Here is a 20,807-nt window from a genome sequence, read left to right as displayed (position 1 = left end):
CTAGAATAGAATCCTGCTCCTCTCCGGTCTGATGACTCAGAGTTCTGTGAGGACTGATCGCTTAGACAGGCGAGATTACTCTGCTACTTCAGAGAGGATAGCGGTTCAATTTATCCTCCTCGGCACTCTACTCATGTAGACCGATAGCCGAAGCCTATATAAAGAATAGGCTTGATGTTTTCGACCAATGAAATGTAGCCTAGAATCTAGTCTTCGTGAACATGTGCACATCCTCTATGTAGGCATAGAAAATCAGTCAAGTTGTGAAGATTGAGACACAGTGTTGGTTTGTCTATTCATTACTCATCTACTTTATATAGGCAAGTGGTTCTTGCCTTCATTTGGTAATGGCGCTTGAGGTGCATGCCAATCTGTAATGAACAGTTAGATGGAGCTTCAATCAACTTTGCCAACCTGCCTTTAGTGCTGCTTGCTGGCAAATAGCCAGCCAAATACCCCAGCTTATAATTGTCTCTTAAAATGCACATTGAGTTGGAGTGATTTTTAGGAGACTCAGGGCCATTCGATGAGGGTTCTAAAAAAGAAAGGTTGGCAGAGGGTTTTAGGCTGCATACTATACCCAAAGCATAGCGCCACTCTGCGACCTCTACAGAGTGGCTGTATGACGCCCAACCAAACTGTTCCACAGAGTTTTTTTACGCCGGTCTCTTCCTGACCTCACATGGCTCCTCAACTGATATGGCATATGACCACACCCCACAAACTGTAGGTCAAGTTTTAACATCCCCTCTTCAAAAAAGAATTTCACAAGGAAATGTATCCTATTATCTCATCGTCCGAGAGAAATGAGAGGGATGTTACTTTTATACACACTTGCCCAATACAAACATTGCAAGTACATCTTGAATGGCAGTTTAGACAAAATGTTTTTAGCCTTGAATGAATTACAGTATATGAGGCAATATGAGTCATTCAATGGTATAATGAAGTGTTTGACTTTGTGTCCTGCTCCCCTCCCTTCCTAACATCCCCTCCCCTTCCTAGCATCTAGATGCCCTCTCTCAGCTGAACAGATAGCTAGGTACAGTGCATTGGTATTGTGTGTGTGTGTGTGTGTGTGTGTGTGTGTGTGTGTGTGTGTGTGTGTGTGTGTGTGTTTGACGGTGACCGCATCTCTCCGACACAGAAGAGGGAAAACCACCATGACCTTGCCGTGTCATGATGATGATGATGGCGGTGGGGAGGGAGGGTGATTGTGATGCATCGCCTGCCACAGCCAGCCGTTATTATCTAGCTAGCAGTCCTAGCCTTGGTGAGAGAGAGAGAGAGAGAGAGAGAGAGAGAGAGAGAGAGAGAGAGAGAGAGAGAGAGAGAGAGAGAGAGAGAGAGAGAGAGAGAGAGAGAGAGAGAGAGAGAGAGAGAGAGAGAGAGAGAGAGAGAGAGAGAGAGAGAGAGAGAGAGAGAGAGAGAGAGAGAGAGAGAGAGAGAGAGAGAGAGAGAGAGAGAGAGAGAGAGAGAGAGAGAGAGAGAGAGAGAGAGAGAGAGAGAGAGAGAGAGAGAGAGAGAGAGAGAGAGAGAGAGAGAGAGAGAGAGAGAGAGAGAGAGAGAGAGAGAGATGCTCGGCAAGGGCAAGTGTTGTATCAGCACCGCATAGCCCGTGACCAGACCACTTCACAATTCTCCCCCCACTTGCCCCAGCCTTGCTAAGCGCTATGGACTGCAGCATGTCCGAGTCCTCACTCACTCAATGTCCTCCAACCAGAAAATGCAGATTGATTTGCCAGTTGGCCTCAGTGTGATTATGAAAGGAAGCAGGCACGAGTTTTGGCAGCCATGTTGTTCTCTTCACCCTGGCCTGTGGCTAGATGACTAGATAACAAGAGAAGCAGCATAACAGCTGTGTTACGGCCGGGAGAGCAGCTGGGGTCATCTCAGGATGGTTAGGCTACAGGCACTGATTATGTGTTGAAATCATAAGGTCTTAGTAATGCTGGGATTCGTTTTCAGAATGCAGCCTCTCGCTTAGGTTGTAAAGTGCTGCTGGACTCTGTTTCTATCCTTCCATCTGACACTAAATCACACATATAACAGGCAGATGGAAAGAGACTCTCAGAGGACAGGAAAGGGGGAAGTGGGATTTCACCTGTAAATATTTGTGCCGCTACACTGACTTGATGTCCTCTGTGCCTAAGTGGCCAAGTTTACAAAAGCATAGTAAAGTGAGGAATATGTAACAGAATACCCTTCAACCAGAATACCCAACAGAATGCCCTCTAAACTTTTTCACATTATTTATTATAAAAGGACAAATACTTGCTTAAAGGAAAGAGTCACCCATTTTGAATGTTATATCGTATTTGTCTATCTCTGAGCTATGCTCTATCGATTCTAGGGGTCATTTCATGTTTTCATGTGTATCTGAGCTATTAGCCATTCAAGCAGGCAGAAATACAGCCGGTGTGACGCATTTTCCATCATTGCTCATAGCTCAGAGATGCACAAATACGATATAACATTCAAAATGGGTGCATCTTTCCTTTATGTGTTGTAAACATATATTTATTCTAAACACTGTACATGACTATACACAATAATTATGTTACGTCTATAACAACACTATGCAGTAGGTACAGTACTTAGTTTGAATTGTCATTGACACCACATCAACCTCTTACAATAAATAGTAATAAATTATCCCCTTTAGGGTAACTATACAGGTAAAACGTTTTCATTTACATTACTGCTTTGGATAAGTGGTTTCCCTTTTTTAATTGAGTTGGTTCGTGATAACGTTTTGTCACCCTGTATAAGTGTCCATTGCTTATTCCATTTTATTCTTATTTCACGTCCTCATAATCCACATTGTCTTATTCTGCATCTTCTGAACAGAAGCTTTTCTATCTTGACCTTGGCTCAGACTCATGTCCATGAACTCCCTCTAGCCATGCAGATATTTAATGACTTCTCAGAAATGATCTCTTTATTCCACTTTCTCTGAAGATGGACATAGCTTATTCCAAGTTATCCCACTCTGCCACCTCTGTTGAGAGGTATGTCTTTCGACCTAACCACTGCCCCCAAGCCTTGCTGATCTTCATGATGCACTATAGCCTGTCATGGATGACAGACAATGTTGTTTTATTCTGGATCCTGGGAAGATAGACACTTCTGCCTGACCTCAGACTCCTCGAAGGTGACTTTCTTGTTGTTTCTCTTGGGGTCGATCCAGGAGTTGTGAATGACCACGTTGTTGGGCATTGGCTCAGCCTCCACCACGGACACCACCCTCTTCTTCATCTTGCTCTTCAGCACCTTCTGGAACTTCTGCCTGGTGAAAGCGTAGAGCAGCGGGTGGAAGATGGTTGTCCCATAAGCCATGACCAGGAAACCCAACCGCAACTTGACCGTGAAGTCTGAGGGCCCTGCGCTGAGGATGACCGTGTTGAGGACCGTGATGGGCGTCCAGCAGAGCAGGAAGGTGGAGATGATGAGGAGGGACATCCTGAAGACGCGTTTCTGCCTCTCCCGCCGTTCTCGGTGGCGTTTAACGGCCCTGCGCAGAGCCATGAGGACGGAGACGGAGGTCCGCATGGACAGGACCGTGGGTGGGTTTCCGGCCCCTCTGACTGGCCCGCTGCCCTGGGACGCATCTGTAGATTCCACCTGCGTTGCAGTGGTTAAGGAGATGGTCTTCTTCTTGTGGGGCTTCTTCTTGGGCTGGTTGTGTTGGAAGCGTGTCCCGATGCGGATGTTCAGTGCCTGGAGTATCTTGTAGTAGGTCACCAGCATGACTACGGCCGTAAAGAAGAAGATTGGGATCTGAGCCAAGAGGTGGTAGTACAGCCCCAGCTCTGTGTAGTACTCGTTAGTATGGACCACAGAGGCAACTGCAGTCTGGTTGACGAAGTCTGAGCCAAAATCGCTGAAGAAACCCACCTCCATGAAGGGGACCAAGAAACTGAAGAAGGACATAGCCCAAATTAAGCCCAGCAGAGCCACGGCGCGGCCCATGGTTAGCATGCGGTTGGCTGGACGCACTGAGATGTCGTAGCGGTCGACAGTGATAGCTAGCACGTTAGAGGCAGTGGCTACGCTAGCGAAGGAGACACAGGCCTCGTGGAAGCAGCAGACCAGTGCTGTATCAGCCTCCAGGGGTAGGAGTATTACCACGGTAGTCAGAGGGATGCAAGACACACACACCTGGAACCAGAGATATATAAATAAGGATTAAGATTATTATTAGTTCAATGTGTCCCCATCTACAGCAGATATAGTGGCCTACTTCTTGAAGAATCTTGAGATTTGTCACAGACTAATTGCACTGCAATCATCTCATCCTAGACACTCACTGGAATTGTCACTTCACATTGATCTAAGGCCAGTTTTGTGTTCTCCCTCCCAATGGTTAAAGTTTGTATTTTCAATGTATTAACTGATCCGAGGTCTGTGCCTAATGGAAACATCAAAGACTGACACTCACTAGTACGTCTAGGACATGCAGATTCATGGTGACGATGTTGGACACGGAGGTGATGAGGTTCTGCTTCATGCAGTAGAGGACCAGCACTGTCAGGTTGCTGCTTAGGCCCAGCACGATCTCCAGCAGCAGGAACCCTGTCAGTGACACCTGGAGGCCCGGAGGATAATAGCATTTAGTTTTACGATAATGATAGTATCACAATAATAGTTTTGTAATAACTGCTTGCATCGTGATATCTGCTTGTATCGTGATAACCAATTGTATTGTGATAACTGCTTTCATTGCGATATATGCTTTAATCGTGGTATCTGCTTTTACGATAACTGACGTTGAACTAAGTTTACCCTCTTAAGAAAAGTAGAAGTGATATACATGTAAGGGTGAGTAAGCGTGTACCTGGAAGCTGACAGGGTAGGGGGCGGCAGACTGGGTCATATCAAGGTCAGAGGGTTCCGAGGTGTCGAGGACAGTCACGTTGCTCATGGTGGCTTCTGAGATCAGCACAGGAGGGGTATGCATTATCCTAGAGAGACATGGTGAGACAGAGAGAGGAGGGAAAGGAGAGGAATATCAGAACAGGGACTGATTGCATTAATTTATGTATAGGGGGAGAGAAAGGTGTTGTGTTTCACCACAGAAGTGTATCGTATACATGACTATTGACTTCCTCTCATCTATGTCTTCTGTTTCATTGTCTTCTCCTGATGAAGACTTTCAAAATGTTGAATTAAACTAGGGAGCAGACAACAGTCTAGAATAGGCTATTTCTATTCCTTTTTAATCTCATCTAGCTCATCTGTCTATCTGTGTCTGACTGTTTTTGTTTCTGGGACTTCTTCTGAATGTATTTTTACCTCACTGGTATTCCGTTTAAAGTGTGAAATGTGGCTGATGTGTGAACCTTTCCAAGTGTGGAAGTTTCAATCACAAACTGATTTTGTGAAGACATCTTGATGGAATCTTTCAAAAGGTGGCAATTATAAATCAAAAAGCCAATTTCCGCAGTTTTCCGCTGTGCTTTTGACAAATTCTGTTCTGCTGTGCGTGATAATAAGATTTTTGCTTTGTGGAAAGAGTGAAAATGAGTACTCTCCCTTTATCAGTTCATTGCTGACACCTTTATCAAGTGTTAAAATGTTAGCTGACTAGAACTAATAGTGCTTCACTTGAGTCAGTCATGTCAGTGTTTTTGTTGTTACATTAGGTTTAGAATTGTGTTTGTGGTGACTTTGATCAATTTGTCCATGTTCTTAGGTACACTACCGGTCAAAAGTTTTAGAACACTTACTCATTCAAGGGTTTTTCTTCATTTTTGTTATTTTCTACATTGTAGAATAATAGTGAAGACATCAAAACTATGAAATAACACATATGGAATCATATAGTAACCAAAAAAGTGTTTTACAATTCAAAATATATTTTATATAGCCACCCTTTGCTTTGATGACAGCTTTGCACACTCTTGGCATTCTCTCAACCAGCTTCATGAGGTAGTCACCTGGAATGCATTTCAATTAACAGATGTGCCTTCTTAAAAGTTAATTTGTGGAATTTATTTCCTTCTTAATGCGTTTGAGCCAATCAGTTGTGTTGTGACAAGGTTTATTTATTTTATTTCACCTTTATTTAACCAGGTAAGCCAGTTGAGAACAAGTTCTCATTTACAACTGCGACCTGGCCAAGATAAAGCAAAGCAGTGCGATTTAAAAACAACAACAGAGTTACATATGTGGTAAAACAAAACATAAAGTAAAAAATACAACAGAAAATATACATACAGTGTGTGCAAATGTAGCAAGTTATGGAGGTAAGGCAATAAATAGGCCATAGTGCAAAATAATTACAATTAGTATTAACACTGGAATGATAGGTGTGCAAGAGATGATGTGCAAATAGAGATACTGGGGTGCAAATGAGTAAAATAAATAACAATATGGGGATGAGGTAGTTGTGTGGGCTAATTTCAGATGGGCTGTGTACAGGTGCAGTGATCGGTAAGGTGCTCTGACAACTGATGCTTAAAGTTAATGAGGGAGATAAGAGCCTCCAGCTTCAGAGATTTTTGCAGTTCGTTCCAGTCATTGGCAGCAGAGAACTGGAAGGAATGGCGGCCAAAGGAGGTGTTGGCTTTGGGGATGACCAGTGAGATATACCTGCTGGAGCGCATATTATGGGTGGGTGTTGCTATGGTGACCAATGAGCTAAGATAAGGCAGGGATTTGCCTAGAAGTGATTTATAGATGGCCTGGAGCCAGTGGGTTTGGCGATGAATATGTAGTGAGGACCAGCCAACAAGAGTGTACAGGTCACAGTGGTGGGTAGTATATGGGGCTTTGGTGACAAAACGGATTGCACTGTGATAGACTACATCCAATTTGCTGAGTAGAGTGTTGGAGGCTATTTTGTAAATGACATCGCCGAAGTCAAGGATCGGTAGGATAGTCAGTTTTACGAGGGAATGTTTGGCAGCATGAGTGAAGGAGGCTTTGTTGCGAAATAGGAAGCAGATTCTAGATTTAACTTTGTATTGGAGATGCTTAATGTGAGTCTGGAAGGAGAGTTTACAGTCTAACCAGACACCTAGGTATTTGTAGTTGTCCACATACTCTAGGTCAGACCCGTCGAGAGTAGTGATTCTAGTCGGGTGGGCGGGTGCCAGCAGCATTCGATTGAAGAGCATGCATTTAGTTTTACTTGTGTTTAAGAGCAGTTGGAGGCTACGGAAGGAGTGTTGTATGGCATTGAAGCTCGTTTGGAGGTTTGTTAACACAGTGTCCAATGAAGGGCCAGATGTTTACAAATTGGTGTCGTCTGCGTAGAGGTGGATCTGAGAATCACCAGCAGCAAGAGCGACATCATTGATATACACAGAGAATAGAGTTGGCCCAAGAATTGAACCCTGTGGCACTCCCATATAGACTTCCATAGGTCCAGACAACAGGCACTCTGATTTGACACATTGAACTCTATCTGAGAAGTAGTTGGTGAACCAGGCGAGGCAGTCATTTGAGAAACCAAGGCTATTTAGTCTGCCAATAAGGTAGGGGGGTATACAGAAGATAACCCTATTTGGTAAAAGATCAAGTCCATATTATGGCAAGAACAGCTCAAATAAGCAAAGAGAAATGACAGTCCCATCAATACTTTAACACAAGAGTCAATACGGAACATTTCAAGAACTTTGAAAACTTCTTCAAGTGCAGTCGCAAAAACCATCAAGCGCTATGATGAAACTGGCTCTCATGAGGACCACCACAGGAATGGAAGACCCAGAGTTACCTCTGCTGCAGAGGATAAGTTCATTAGAATTACCAGCCTCAGAAATTGCAGCCCAAATAAATGCTTCACGGAGTTCAAGTAACAGACACATCTCAACATCAACTGTTCAGAGGAGACTGTGTGAATCAGGCCTTCTTGGTCGAATTGCTGCAAAGAAACCACTACTAAAGAACACCAATAAGAAGAAGAGACTTGCTTGGGCCAAGAAACACTAGCAATGGACATTAGACCCGTGGAAATGTGTCCTTTGGTCTGGAGTCCAAATTGGAGATTTTTGGTTCCAACCGCCGTGTCTTTGTGAGATGCGGTGTGGGTGAACGGATTATGTCCGCATGTGTATTTCCCACCGTAAATGATGGAGGAGGAGGTGTTATGGTGTGGGGGTGCTTTGCTGGTGACACTGTCTGTGATATATTTAGAACTTAACCAGCATGGCTACCACATAATTCTGCAGCGATACACCAGTCCCACTAAGCCCAAACCAGATGGGATATCATTTGTTTTTCTACAGGACAATGACCCAACACACCTCCAGGCTGTGTAAGGGCTATTTTACCAAGAAGGAGAGTGATGGAGTGCAGCATTAGATGACCTGGCCTCCCCCGACCTCAACCAAATTGAGATGGTTTGGGATGAGTCGGACCGCAGAGTGAAAGAAAAGCAGCCAACAAGTGCTCAGCATATGTGGGAACTCCTTCAAGACTGTTGGAAAAGCATTCCAGGTGAAGCTGGTTGAGACAATGCCAAGAGTGTGAAAGCTGTCATCAAGGCAAAGGGTGGCTATTTGAAGAATCTCAAATATAACATATATTTTGATTTGTTTAACAGTTTTTTGGTTACTACATGATTCCATATGTGTTATTTCATAGTTTTGATGTCTTCACTAATATTCTACAATGTAGAACATAGTAAAAATAAAGAAAAACACTTGAATGAGTAGGTGTTCTGAATCTTTTGACAGGTAGTGTATTTCAGTAATGAATGTCCTTGCTTTGCTTTTATGTCTAGATATAACATAGTTTTCCGTGTGATCTGTCCAGAGGCTAGTCATGTCCAGAGAAACTGTCCAAAACCAGACAGTCCTTTTGTGGCTCAGTAGGCATTTTATATTGCAGACACACTGTACTCACCCCTCCCTCGTGCGCCGTCTCCCCTTCAAGAGTCCATGAACCAGCCAGAGCCGACTTGCTGAGGCCCCAACAGGAAATTATACGATCCAACCATAGTTCTGTAGTAGTAGTAGTAGTAGTAGTAGTAGTAGTAGTAGTAGTAGTAGTAGTAATAATACTTATGTAGTAGTAGCAAAAATCTCCGCTTGGCACACCTTTAATCCTAATGGTGCAGCCCTTTGTCGAAATAATTGGAAGGTTATGATGCAGATGAGTGTAGTTGGAGCCAGCTGAAACTGTCTTGGATCCTTCCTTTTCTATTTTACGGATACAAATTCAGCTCCACCATGAGAGAAAAAAACAGTCCACCTTCAAAACGTTTCCCGATTTACTTTACCCAGAGGCTGCAAACAACAGTGATGGATCACAGAGGACTGCTCTATGCTCTCGTACATCCATTAAAAACACTGTATTCCGGTTAGGGAAAAGCACTGAGGATTCATTAAATGCAGAAACTCATACACTCGTCGTCCGCGGTGGGTAGGGAGAGGATGTGCATTGTAGCATCCATCCACGTGAATTACTAAATGAATGGTTTCTTTTATGCAGCTGCTTGTTGTCCTTTGTTATTTGATCGGTAGTCCTCCTCGGATCTTAACAGAGCCAGAGCAGTGCCTGGCTGATACTCAACTCTCCTCCCCTCTTCATTCAGTACGTATTCCCTCCGACACCCTTCAGAAACACCCCTCCATCTCCTGTCCAGAGAGCAGAGTTAAGGTCAATGGCCTTTTCGTGTCCTCACACCTTGAAATTCCACTGGAGTGAGGCAGGATCACCTCAGTGCTGTGGCACCTTATACATTAATGTCAGACCAGGCTGGGAGGAGGGTCATTAGCTACTTTGGAGAGAGAGGAGATTATAATATAACACAGGGCCATCAGCTATGTGTCATTTGGTTCTCTCTCTCTCTCTCTCTCTCTCTCTCTCTCTCTCTCTCTCTCTCTCTCTCTCTCTCTCTCTCTCTCTCTCTCTCTCTCTCTCTCTCTCTCTCTCTCTCTCTCTCTTTCTATCACAGAGTAGGAGAGAGGGACAAATCAGGGGATGACATCATCGTCCTTCTGTTTATTTTTACTCCCTCAATCGTCGACCTGGAGAACAAAAAGATGGAGAGGGGAAGATACGTAAATGAAAGGAGGATAATGAATGAGAAGAAAGTGTGTCATGACATGTCAGACCCAAATCATCATTATCCAGACAGCCTGTTGAGCTGTATCAGTAACAGCCTACTGTACGTTAAATCAGCCCAGTGATAGATCTGCCTGTCTGTTGCCATTGTGAGTGTGATTTGTTAATACCCCCCCCCCCCCCCCCCAAAGAAAAGGGGATGGAGAGACACAAAGAGAGAGGTGTTCTCTCTTTTCTTTGATTCGTAGTGGATGTCTTACTTATTATACCTTGGGCTATTCAAGGCCTTCTGCTGTTTTTGATACTGTAGTCTCTGTCTCTGTCTTGCATTTGTTTGACAAATGAGCCCTCAGCCTTTGAACTGGTCCTTTGTGCAGCCTCCCTCCCTCCCTCTGTCATCTCTCTCTCTCCATCGCTCTCTCTCTCCATCTCTTGCTGTGTCTATCTGTCTGTCTGTCTGTGTGTGAACAGAAGCTCAAGAGGGCCAGAGACTGGTAGTGCTACTCGTAGGCTGTCCTGTAGCTCAGTTGGTAGAGCATGGCGCTTGCAACGCCAGGGTTGTGGGTTCGTTTCCCACGGGGGGCCAGTATGAAAAATGTATGCACTCACTAACTGTATGTTGCTCTGGATAAGAGCGTCTGCTAAATGACTAAATTGTAAATGTAAATGCTACTGGGAGAAGAGAAAAGCTCATATGACACAGAGCATATGATTTTGTGGGGTTTGGTTTCTGTAATTTTCACATAGTGGCACTGCGCACTAGTTTAAGCCACTAGTTTAAGCCACTAGTTTCAGTTATTCACTTGCACGCATGACGGCTCACAGAACACTCTGAGAAGGTGTATTTGGTGTGTGTGTGTGTGTGTGTATGTATGTTTGTGTGAGATGAGTGGAAGGCTCAGGCTGTTATGAGAGCGGTGTGTTTGCTTTAAAGCCCTTGTGCTCTGCTCCGCGCTAAGAGCAAGGCTTCAGCGACACCGCGCTCATAAGAGATGCTTAACATTATCTGAGCGTTGAGTAAGTAAGAGGGGAGGGAGAAGAAATATAATCCCTTTGGATGAGACTGTGTGCTGTATTAGTGGAGTTATCTCTACTGTATGACTGTAGGCCGGTGGAGCAGACAGGCAGAGACCCCGCTAGAACGCTATGGTACTGTACATGCAGTGAGTGCACACGGCTGGTGGTTCTTTGTCTGTTGGTACAATACGAGCGAGAAGTGTGCAGGCTTTTTGCTCCAGTTTTAATTTTGACCTCTGCTGATAGTGTGCACATACTGTACAGTATGGTGGTGTTTTGTGTTTTGACAACCGTTCCTCACAGTTCAGCAAAGGTAGAAAATGAGAGTGCTTTTGTCAAGAACTGAAGTCATTACTATTGTCATTTGAGTTAGTTTTTTTAATGCATCTGAAATGCATTTATTTGCTTTAGTGTACAGACTGACATTCATTATCAAACACGTCATTGTCACAGTAGTAACAGAGAATAGAGAAATCAGTGCAGTGATAGATGTTTACCTTGTCCTCTGAGGTAGTCGTGTGTCCGTCCTCTACCTCACAGCACTGTCAGCATAGCTAGCCCGGTAGAACACACTCTCCCAGGAAAAGGAGAGGAAAGGATCAGAAGCTGCTGAGGCTGTTTCTGGCTGTGTGTGATGGGTAAGATGGTGTAGTTAAGTCCTCAGGGTCTGTTTCCGGGACTGGTCTCAATGAGAAGTGTGTAGGGATCCAGGCTGGAGTAGGGAGATCACTGTTCTGCTCTCTGGCTGTGCTGCGCTCTCTCCTCCCTCTTTCCCTTTCCCTCTCCCACTCTCACTCACTCCGTCTCGGAGCGCTAATAGCCTTTCCTACTCATCTCGCCCACCCTCCCTCCCTCCCCTTCTCTGGCAGCATGTCTCTAACACTTTCTATTTCTCTCTGTATCAACCATTCTCTCTGTATCAACCATCAACTCTCTCTCTCTCTCTCTCTCTCTCTCTCTCTCTCTCTCTCTCTCTCTCTCTCTCTCTCTCTCTCTATCTATCAACCCCTCTCTTTCCCCATTCCCTTTTTCTCTCTTTACATCTCCTCCTTCCTCTGATGGGTCTCGTGTAACAGGTCCCTCATTTCATCCTTTCGTTAGGTCAGTGTAGTATTGTGTATCCAGTGCAGGGGTAGGCAAGTAGATTCAGCCTGGGGGCGATTTTTGACGGGGGAACATAATTATAATAATAATATAATGTACTATAATGTACACTGCAATTATAATGTACACTGCAAATTGACCATAACTAAGCCCAATAAATTGTATTTGAAAATAACAATTTCATTCCTTGATTACATTAAGAAACGATCACGTCTCTTTTTTTATTTGTGGGAATATTGCGAACAGATTTCCTAAATTGAAAAGATTTTTAGCTGAATTCCTGGTGATTTTACAGCCTTTTCCAACCCCAAAAAAGAATCACTCGGGGGGACGGTTTTGGGAGGCCTGTAGCCGACCCCTGCTCTAGTGTGTCTGGAACCTAAGTGGCACTAGCTTCACAGGAAGACATGACACCCCATCAAGATGCAGCTTTCAAGCCTGTGTTGTTCAGTAATGGCTCTTTGCTTCGCATAAGCTCTGGAACACAGTCATTAGGATTCACATTCCACAGATTGGCCAGGTTTCAGTACTGAAATTGGGATGTCAATGTCAGGCAGAGGATAATGATGTCATATTTTGGCAGGAAATGGCAAAATGAAAGAGGAGCTGTCTCTGTCTCTCTCTCTCAACTCCGAGGCATCAGAGCACATACTATTTTCTTCAGAGGGTGTTTTCCACTGGTGCCGGTGTCACTAGATTGAAGGAAGACATCTCGGAATTGTGCCAAAGGTCGATTTTTAAATTTAAAATGATTTATGTCGCTCTCTCTCTCTCTCTCTCTCTCTCTCTCCCCTCTCTCTCTCCCCTCTCTCTCTCTCTCTCTCTCTCTCTCTCTCACTCTTTGTCTCTTTCTCCATCTCTTTGTCACCATGCCAGTCTGTGTGTTTGCACTCTCTTGAAGACCAGGCTTGGCAACCGTGGCACCTTCTCTACTGCGGACCCGTCGATGTGGATAGTGGTGTGCTCCCTCTGCAGTTTCCTGAAGTCCACGATCAGCTTCTTCGTTTTGTTGACGTTGAGGAAGAGGTTATTTTCCTGGCACCACTCCGCCAGGGCCCTCACCTCCTCCCTGTAGGCTATCTCGTCATTGTTGGTAATCAGGCCTACTACTGTTGTGTCATCTGCAAACTTGATGATTGAGTTGGAGGCGTGCGTGGCCACGCAGTCATGGGTGAACAGGGATTACAGGAGGGGGCTGAGCACGCACCCTTGTGGGGCCCCTGTGTTGAGGATCAGCGAAGTGGAGGTGTTGTTTCCTACCTTCACCACCTGGGGGCGGCCCGTCAGGAAGTCCAGGACCCAGTTGCACAGGGCGGGGTTCAGACCCAGGGCCCCGAGCTTAATGATGCGCTTGGAGGGTACTATGGTGTTGAAGGCTGAGCTATAGTCAATTAACAGCATTCTGACGTAGGTATCCCTCTTGTCCAGATGGGATAGGACAGTGTACAGTGCGATGGCGATTGCATCGTCTGGGGCGGTAAGCAAATTGAAGTGGGTCTAGGGTGTCAGGTAAGGTGGAGGTGATATGATCCTTAAATAGCCTCTCAAGCACTTCATGATGACAGAAGTGAGTGCTACGGGGCGATAGTCATTTAGTTCAGTTACCTTTGCTTTCTTGGGTACAGGAACAATGGTGGACATCTTGAAGCAAGTGGGGACAGCAGACTGGGATAGGGAGAGATTTAATATGTCTGTAAACACTCCAGCCAGCTGGTCTGCGCATGCTCTGAGGACGCGGCTAGGCTGGGCCGCGACATGGCTGGTTTTCCCTTTGTAATCCGTGATTGTCTGTAGACCCTGCCACATACACTACTGTTCAAAAGTTTGGGGTCACTTAGAAATGTCCTTGTTTTCCATGAAAACGTACATGAAATTAGTTTGAATAGGAAATATAGCAAAATGCATAGGAAATGTAGTCATTGACAAGGTTAGAAATAATGATTTTTAATAGAAATAATAATTGTGTCCTTCAAACTTTCCTTTCGTCAAAGAATCCTCCATTTGCAGCAATTACAGCCTTGCAGAACTTTGGCATTCTAGTTATCAATTTGTTGAGGTAATCTGAAGAGATTTCACCCCATGCTTCCTGAAGCACCTCCCACAAGTTGGATTGGCTTGATGTGCACTTCTTACGTACCATACGGTCAAGCTGCTCCCACATCGCCTCCACCATGCTTGACAGATGGCATCAAGCGCTCTTTTCATTTGGTCTGCGTCTCACAAATGTTCTTCTTTGTGATCCGAACACCTCAAACTTCGATTCGTCTGTCCATAACACTTTTTTCCAATCTTCCTCTGTCCAGTGTCTGTGTTCTTTTGCCCATCTTAATCTTTTCTTTTTATTGGCCAGTCTGAGATATGGCTTTTTCTTTGCAACTCTGCCTAGAAGGTCAGCATCCCGGAGTCGCCTCTTCACTGTTGACGTTGAGACTGGTGTTTTGCGGGTACTATTTAATGAAGCTGCCAGTTGAGGACCTGTGAGGCATCTGTTTCTCAAACTAGACACTCTAATGTATTTGTCCTCTTGCTCAGTTGTGCACCGGGGCATTCCACTCCTCTTTTATATTCTGGTTAGAGACAGTTTGCGCTGTTCTGTGAAGGGAGTAGTACACAGTGTTGTACGAGATCTTCAGTTTCTTGGCAATTTCTTGCATGGAATAGCCTTCATTTCTCAGAACAAGAATAGACTGATGAGTTTCAGAAGAAAGTTCTTTGTTTCTGGCCATTTTGAGCCTGTAATCGAACCCACAATTGCTGATGCTCCAGATACTCAACTAGTCTCAAGAAGGCCAGTTGTATTGCTTCTTTAATCAGCACAACAGTTTTCAGCTGTGCTAACATAATTGGAAAATGATTTTCTAATGATCAATTAGCCTTTTAAAATGATAAACTTGGATTAGCAAACACAACGTGCCATTGGAACACAGGACTGATGGTTGCTGATAATGGGCCTCTGTACGCCTATGTAGATATTCTACAATAGCCATTTACAACATTAACGATGTCTACACTGTATTTCTGATCAAGTTGATGTTATTTTAATGGACAAAAAAATTGCTTTTCTTTCGAAAACAATGACATTTCTAAGTGACCCCAAACTTTTGAACGGTAGTGTATATTAAGAAACAAATTGAAAAGCAGCATCGTTCTTGTTTGGTACAATCTGTTGACTGCATTTGACCAAACAGAACAGCATGCAAACTGACAAATGGAGTACTATTAAAACGGACGTTAAATGAGTGTTCAAAATATTGCATGCAATATGGATGTCTTGCGATTTTTCATGTTAATTCAATTAATTGTGCAGCCCTTACACACACAGACACACCCAAAAAAATGTTGGGGACTTCTCTGCTTGGAGGAGAGAATGCCCATAAATGTTTGATGCTGGTATTAATATTGCAACCCCATATCCAACCCTGCCCCCTGATGGCTGCTGTTTTGCTTGGGTTTCTCTACCTCTTCCCCATTTCAGCTGTGTGTGTGTGTGTGTGTGTGTGTGTGTGTGTGTGTGTGTGTGTGTGTGTGTGTGTGTGTGTGTGAGCAAAGAGCGAGAGATGGCGAGAGTGGAAAGCGAGCAGGAAGAGAGGGTAGTCATGCCAGAGCCTGTCACTGCTGACGAGTCCACTGTGCACTCGCTGTGGATCTAGATCAGTGTGTGTGTGTCCAGCTCCAGCCATATTGACTATGTGTGTCGTGGCTGTAGATCAGTGCACCATGGCAAGTGCTAATGGGGCAGAAACAGCCTGTCAGGGCTCAGTGTGTCGTCTGGAACTGGAGGAGAAAGAAAGCGAGAGGGATGAGGTGACTGAGCAGTCAGTGGCTGGGAGCTAGCCTGTGGGCTTTCACCTGATCAAACTCCAGTAACTGACAGACTAATTCAGATAGAAAATGCTTGGGCGGGTCTAAACGGTAAAACAATTATAATAATCTAAACGCTTTCAGTGTCAATTTAAACAACTAAAATCTTTGAGACTAACAATCACCAAAATACAAGCTAGACAGTCAGGGAGAATTGAAAATTCTATAAACAATTAATTCAGCAGGATTTATTTTGTTATTATGTTTGAGCATAAGAACACAGCCATGGCAAAATGCGTAGAATTGTAGGAAATTAGCTTTAAAATGGCAACATCTTCTCTCAGCTCCATGACAAAATGTGTAGAATTGCAGGACATTTGCTCTAAAACTGCAAAAATGTCTCTCAGCTCCATGGAGAAATGTGTGGAATTGGCTTAAAAACCGCACCCATTGCCACGCCCCCTGCCACGCCCACCATCTAAGCCCCTTTTTGATCCAGAAACCCTGGACAGACGCACACACAAATGTGCGCACACACACACACACACCCCAGCGTTACTCCATTCTGAATCACTAAACCTCACTGAGGTCACATCACTGATAACACGGATGACCTTCTGGGCTCTCTGTGATGACCTCATTGACTGTCCCTCTTTGATGACCTCACCCAGGCTGCCTGGTTAGTGATGACGGACAAGATAGCAGAGTATTCTTAGATTATGTCACTCTGTGTTAATCACAGTACCTCATGTCCCTTTGACCTCTCTGAGGGTATTTTCTATCCTCCGTTTCATCCTCACTCATGGCCCCATACTGAGAGAGCTGATTTTAGTCACGTTCTGCGTGGGGTCAGTGGTCATCTGAGTTCCGGGGTCATCTTGTAGCAGGCTGAGTGCAACCCAGGAAGAACTGCAGCTGGCTGGCTGTCTACGTACATTTGGCCAAGCTGAACACAGTTGAAATCTCTTCACTGAAAGACCTATGAAACATAATTGTGTATTTCCCTTTTGATAACGCATGGAGATAGTGTGATAAACTGGCTGGTGAGATCTGATGGTAATTCTAGAGCCATCATTGGTGTAAACACTCACTGTCCTTCGTTGTGTGGTAATCACTCCATCCATCCATGTAGTCTCTAGGGGGGAAGGTCAGCCCTGTCTCCCCCACACAGTATTCACTCCTGGGATTTGATTTTGGCTACTAGGTCCCTCTGCGGGACCCTGGAGCTAGAGCCTGTCTCTTCCTGCTGTTCACTGTCCCACTGGGAGGGTGTCCAAGCCACCCCTCCAACACACACACACAAACACACTTCCTGTTGCTGTGGAGGGAGCATGTGTTTATGTGTTGGTGTCTGAGGGGCTTTGGGAAGGCCTGGGAAAGGACTGAGTGCCAAGAGACACTGGGGGTGACCTTCAAGCAGCGCAGAGGTCACACACACTCACATACTGTGTACACACACACACACACGTGCTTTGCTGGCCAAAGAAACATCTAAACATCTCTCTGTTATCTTATCTGATTCCTCTTTGTCTATTTCACATCTCGGCTTTGGCAGCAAACTCACACTGAGGTTTATGTTAGCAGTTACACACAAACAAGTGTGGAAACGGGTTCTGTGTCGCCCCTGTGTCCCTGGTGTCCAGATATAATGACTACAGAGCTATTTTAGCCCTCCACTCTGAAACTGGTTCTCAGAAACCTGGGTTTAAAAAATAAACGTTAGGAGAGAGGCTGACTCCTTCTGAACCCAGTCCCTGTCTCTCTCTTCCCTTTCTCTCCCCTAATCCTTGTGTCCCCTTGTGTGTGGCTCTTTGGCGTTCCCAGCCCAATGACTTACAAACACATTCTCTATCCTCTCGTCAATCTGACAGCCAGACAATAGAAGAGAAGCTCAGTGTATGGAACCAATGAGAACTCGTGGTACAGTTGTTACAGTCTGTCCAATCACAGGCAGGCAGAGACTACAATGACGATACATCTCTAGCACCCTAAACAGTGCACTAGTTTTAACCCCGTCTCTGGTCAACATAAGGAAAAATAGGTTTTTATTCAATAGTGCCCCTGTCTGAGTGAGTATGTCACTGTCACAATAATGACTCTGACTGTGCCAGGGTTAGAGCTATTCTGGGGGCGGCAGGTAGCTTAGTGGTTAAGAGCGTTGTGCCAGTAACCGAAAGGTCTCTGGTTCTAATCCCCGAGCCGACTAGGTGAAAAATCTGTCGATGTGCCCTTGAGCAAGGCACTTAACCCTAATTGCTCCTGTAAGTCGCTCTGGATAAGAGCGTCTGCTAAATGACTTAAATGTAAATGTATTCTCTTCAGCTTTATGTATGCACTTAAAACCGTGTGCTGTACCAGCCATCCACACTGACATTTACCGGATGCTTTATCGTAACATTTACTCTCTAAATGGCTTTCACACCTGTAGGTACTGCAATAGTAGCCTAAACGTTCACTGTCACGCTATGGTGTCCTGGATGGTTATATGTTCTCCGTAAATGTGGACCATCAAATGTCATTTCACGCTATCTCTGCAGAATTAGCTGTCATTGCTATGGATGTTACTGGCAGGCTTTCTCCTTTCCCTTTGAACGTGAAACAAGAGGAATCATCGTTGCTCCTGCTGTATTGTGTTCTTGTGAAGACCTTTAAGAGGTTCACATATTGATGGAGCCAGAGAGCTGAGGCATATATACCAGAAGGGAATTTAGATGGCTTATTTAGCAAAAATTGGAAGGCTATCCCAAGAAATTGTCCTTTTCTCTCTCTCTCTCTCTCTCTCTCATCCCTCCCTTCTAATTTTAAAATGGAGGCTTGACTCTCAGGACAATAACAATCTCTCTCTAAATTTGTCTCCTCCTTATCAGCTGTGAAGTGAATTGCAGGTTTTGTGAAATCGTTTCTGTGTCCTCTCTCCTAGAAAGCGTCCAGTCGGCCATATTGAATCATAGCTAATGTTTCTTATCAGAAGACCCTTTCTCGCCTTGTAATGGCTAAATTGTGTTTCCAAGGTCACAGTTGGATTTATTTTCAGTGTAATGCCTCCTGTTTCCCAGGCTGTGGTGAGACGGGTCTGCTCAGTGCAGATAAATATAGCTGACGATGAGGCAGGCTGATTGATGTGGAACCAGTAGCCTCCACTGCCTCTGAGGTAACAGCTGCCCAGTGCAATGGCACAACACAGACCCAGTGCCCACTGTAGAGGCACCACAAGGAGCCAACAACTTGCACATCATGGTGCCAGCAGTGCCATGCCAATGCCAAAGAGCCCACTGAGGACCTTGCTAGCTGTCACGACCTGGCAAGTGGCCAAGCTAGAAAGCATTGAAGTACAGCATTTTCTAACCAGCATTTCTCAACAACAAATGAGAAATCTTAACCATACCCTTAGCCTAGGCATTTTAGTGGCCCCCCTCTTGACGCCAGAGAGAAATAATTTACGTTTTAAAGGTAGCACTTTACACTCGTATCTGTATATGGGTTGAAAATAGCACATTTGGACACGCCTAAATTGAAACACAGTGGCTGTACAGTGACATGCTATACATGACGTCAGATCTCAGGCTCTGTCCTTCACAGCTCTGTATGGGTTTTGACTGACAGCTGTTCTGAACTTGAGCACCGCGTACGACAAGAAGTTGCCCCCATCCCTCCCGCTAATTGGGCAACATTTGCAAATGTTTTGTTGTCTGAGTGAGGGAAATCCTGTAATTTTGAGGACTCTATGTATTTTGAAAGATGAGACGTTATACAAGCAAGCCACCACCTGTGAGTCCAAATTTGCACTTCAAAATCTCCATATCATAAATGTCATGTAATAAACAGTGTCAGCGTTTATGATCACTATGTTTTATGTACAGTTACAAGATGTCATGGCGTTATACCCTGTGTTGTCCTGAACAGAATAAGCCTATGCTTGTTGTATTGTGAAAAAAATGTGCCGCGGACCATTCATCTGAATGCATCATGACTCCATTCTATGCGCACCAAAATTATGATCGGCTTCTCTACATTGTCTTGTGAAAGCCTAACTCTGTAATATCTTCTTTTATAATTTAGCTAGTCATGTTGGCAATAGAACATGCTTTCAAATTATGCCCACCTGACCCAGATTGCGATTTATAATGGACCGTTTTTGGATTGCCTTAACAGTAACAGACATTTTTGCAGTTTTAAAGCTAATTTCCTGAAATTCTACACAGTTTGCCATGTTAATATGATATATGAGTGAGAGTGACTAACTAAATCAATGGGGGCCCCCTGGAGGTCAGGGCCCCTGGGCACGTGCCCTTGGTGCCTGGTCGGTAATTCGGCCATGATTACTACAAGTTTAGATAGCTAACATATTCTTATTTATATACTGTATATAGGGGGTAGATCGGCTTTAATATTGCAGATAGATTGTAGCTTCCATCAATGTAATTGTCTGCATCATTTCCAATCCCCCATATATTTCTTTGTAAATATTAATATATATACACATACATACAATAACTTTCTTCTGAAACTCGTCAGTCTATTCTTCTTCTGAGAAATGAAGGCTATTCCATGCGAGAAATTGCCAAGAAACTGAAGATCTAGTTATATTTTGTTTGTTTTTAGTCCTGTCCTCCTTCTACCCTCAACCTCTCCCATTATATTTTTAACTGTGCTGTTTCACAAAAGTTCTGAATCTATATACATTTTATGGACAAAGTATATTTTACATCAGTTATCTTGTTGTTATTGGTCACACCCTTCAGCTCCATTCAACCCCTCCCATCTATCTCTTAACACCATCCATATTGGATTTCTATTTGCCATATATTTTTTAACTGTGCTGTGACGTTTCACTAAAGTTCTGAACCTTTCTATTCTCATAGTTTCTACAG

The 20,807-nt window shown here is 44.3% G+C and overlaps 2 protein-coding genes across 2 annotated transcripts in view; one reads left to right on the top strand and one right to left on the bottom strand.

The window, feature by feature from the left end:
* The window catches only part of LOC311140714 (conserved oligomeric Golgi complex subunit 5-like), an 89,189-nt gene that overhangs the window by 14,931 nt on the left and 53,451 nt on the right, over nt 1-20,807 (top strand).
* On the bottom strand, nt 1,590-5,700 carry LOC311139925 (G-protein coupled receptor 22-like). The gene is made up of 3 exons (XM_084174924.1): nt 4,838-5,700; nt 4,442-4,588; nt 1,590-4,161 (listed from the first exon to the last, which is right to left on the bottom strand). Exons 1-3 carry the CDS (start codon nt 4,958-4,960, stop codon nt 3,100-3,102), a joined length of 1,332 nt encoding a protein of 443 aa, XP_084031050.1. The 5' UTR covers nt 4,961-5,700; the 3' UTR covers nt 1,590-3,099.

The sequence above is a fragment of the Coregonus lavaretus genome (genome assembly GCF_964263955.1).
Source record: "Coregonus lavaretus genome assembly, chromosome: 13".
In the NCBI taxonomy this organism is placed as follows: Eukaryota; Metazoa; Chordata; class Actinopteri; order Salmoniformes; family Salmonidae; genus Coregonus; species Coregonus lavaretus.
This window is presented reverse-complemented; position numbering and strand designations above follow the sequence as displayed.

Coding starts and splice junctions, on each gene's coding strand:
- LOC311139925 (XM_084174924.1), bottom strand. CDS start 4,960: ATGCATACCCCTCCTGTGCTGATCTCAGAAGCCACCATGAGCAACGTG. Junction 4,589..4,837: donor CCTACCCTGTCAGCTTCCAG/GTACACGCTTAC, acceptor CCGGGCCTCCAG/GTGTCACTGACAGGGTTCCT. Junction 4,162..4,441: donor TGCATGTCCTAGACGTACTA/GTGAGTGTCAGT, acceptor CTCTGGTTCCAG/GTGTGTGTGTCTTGCATCCC.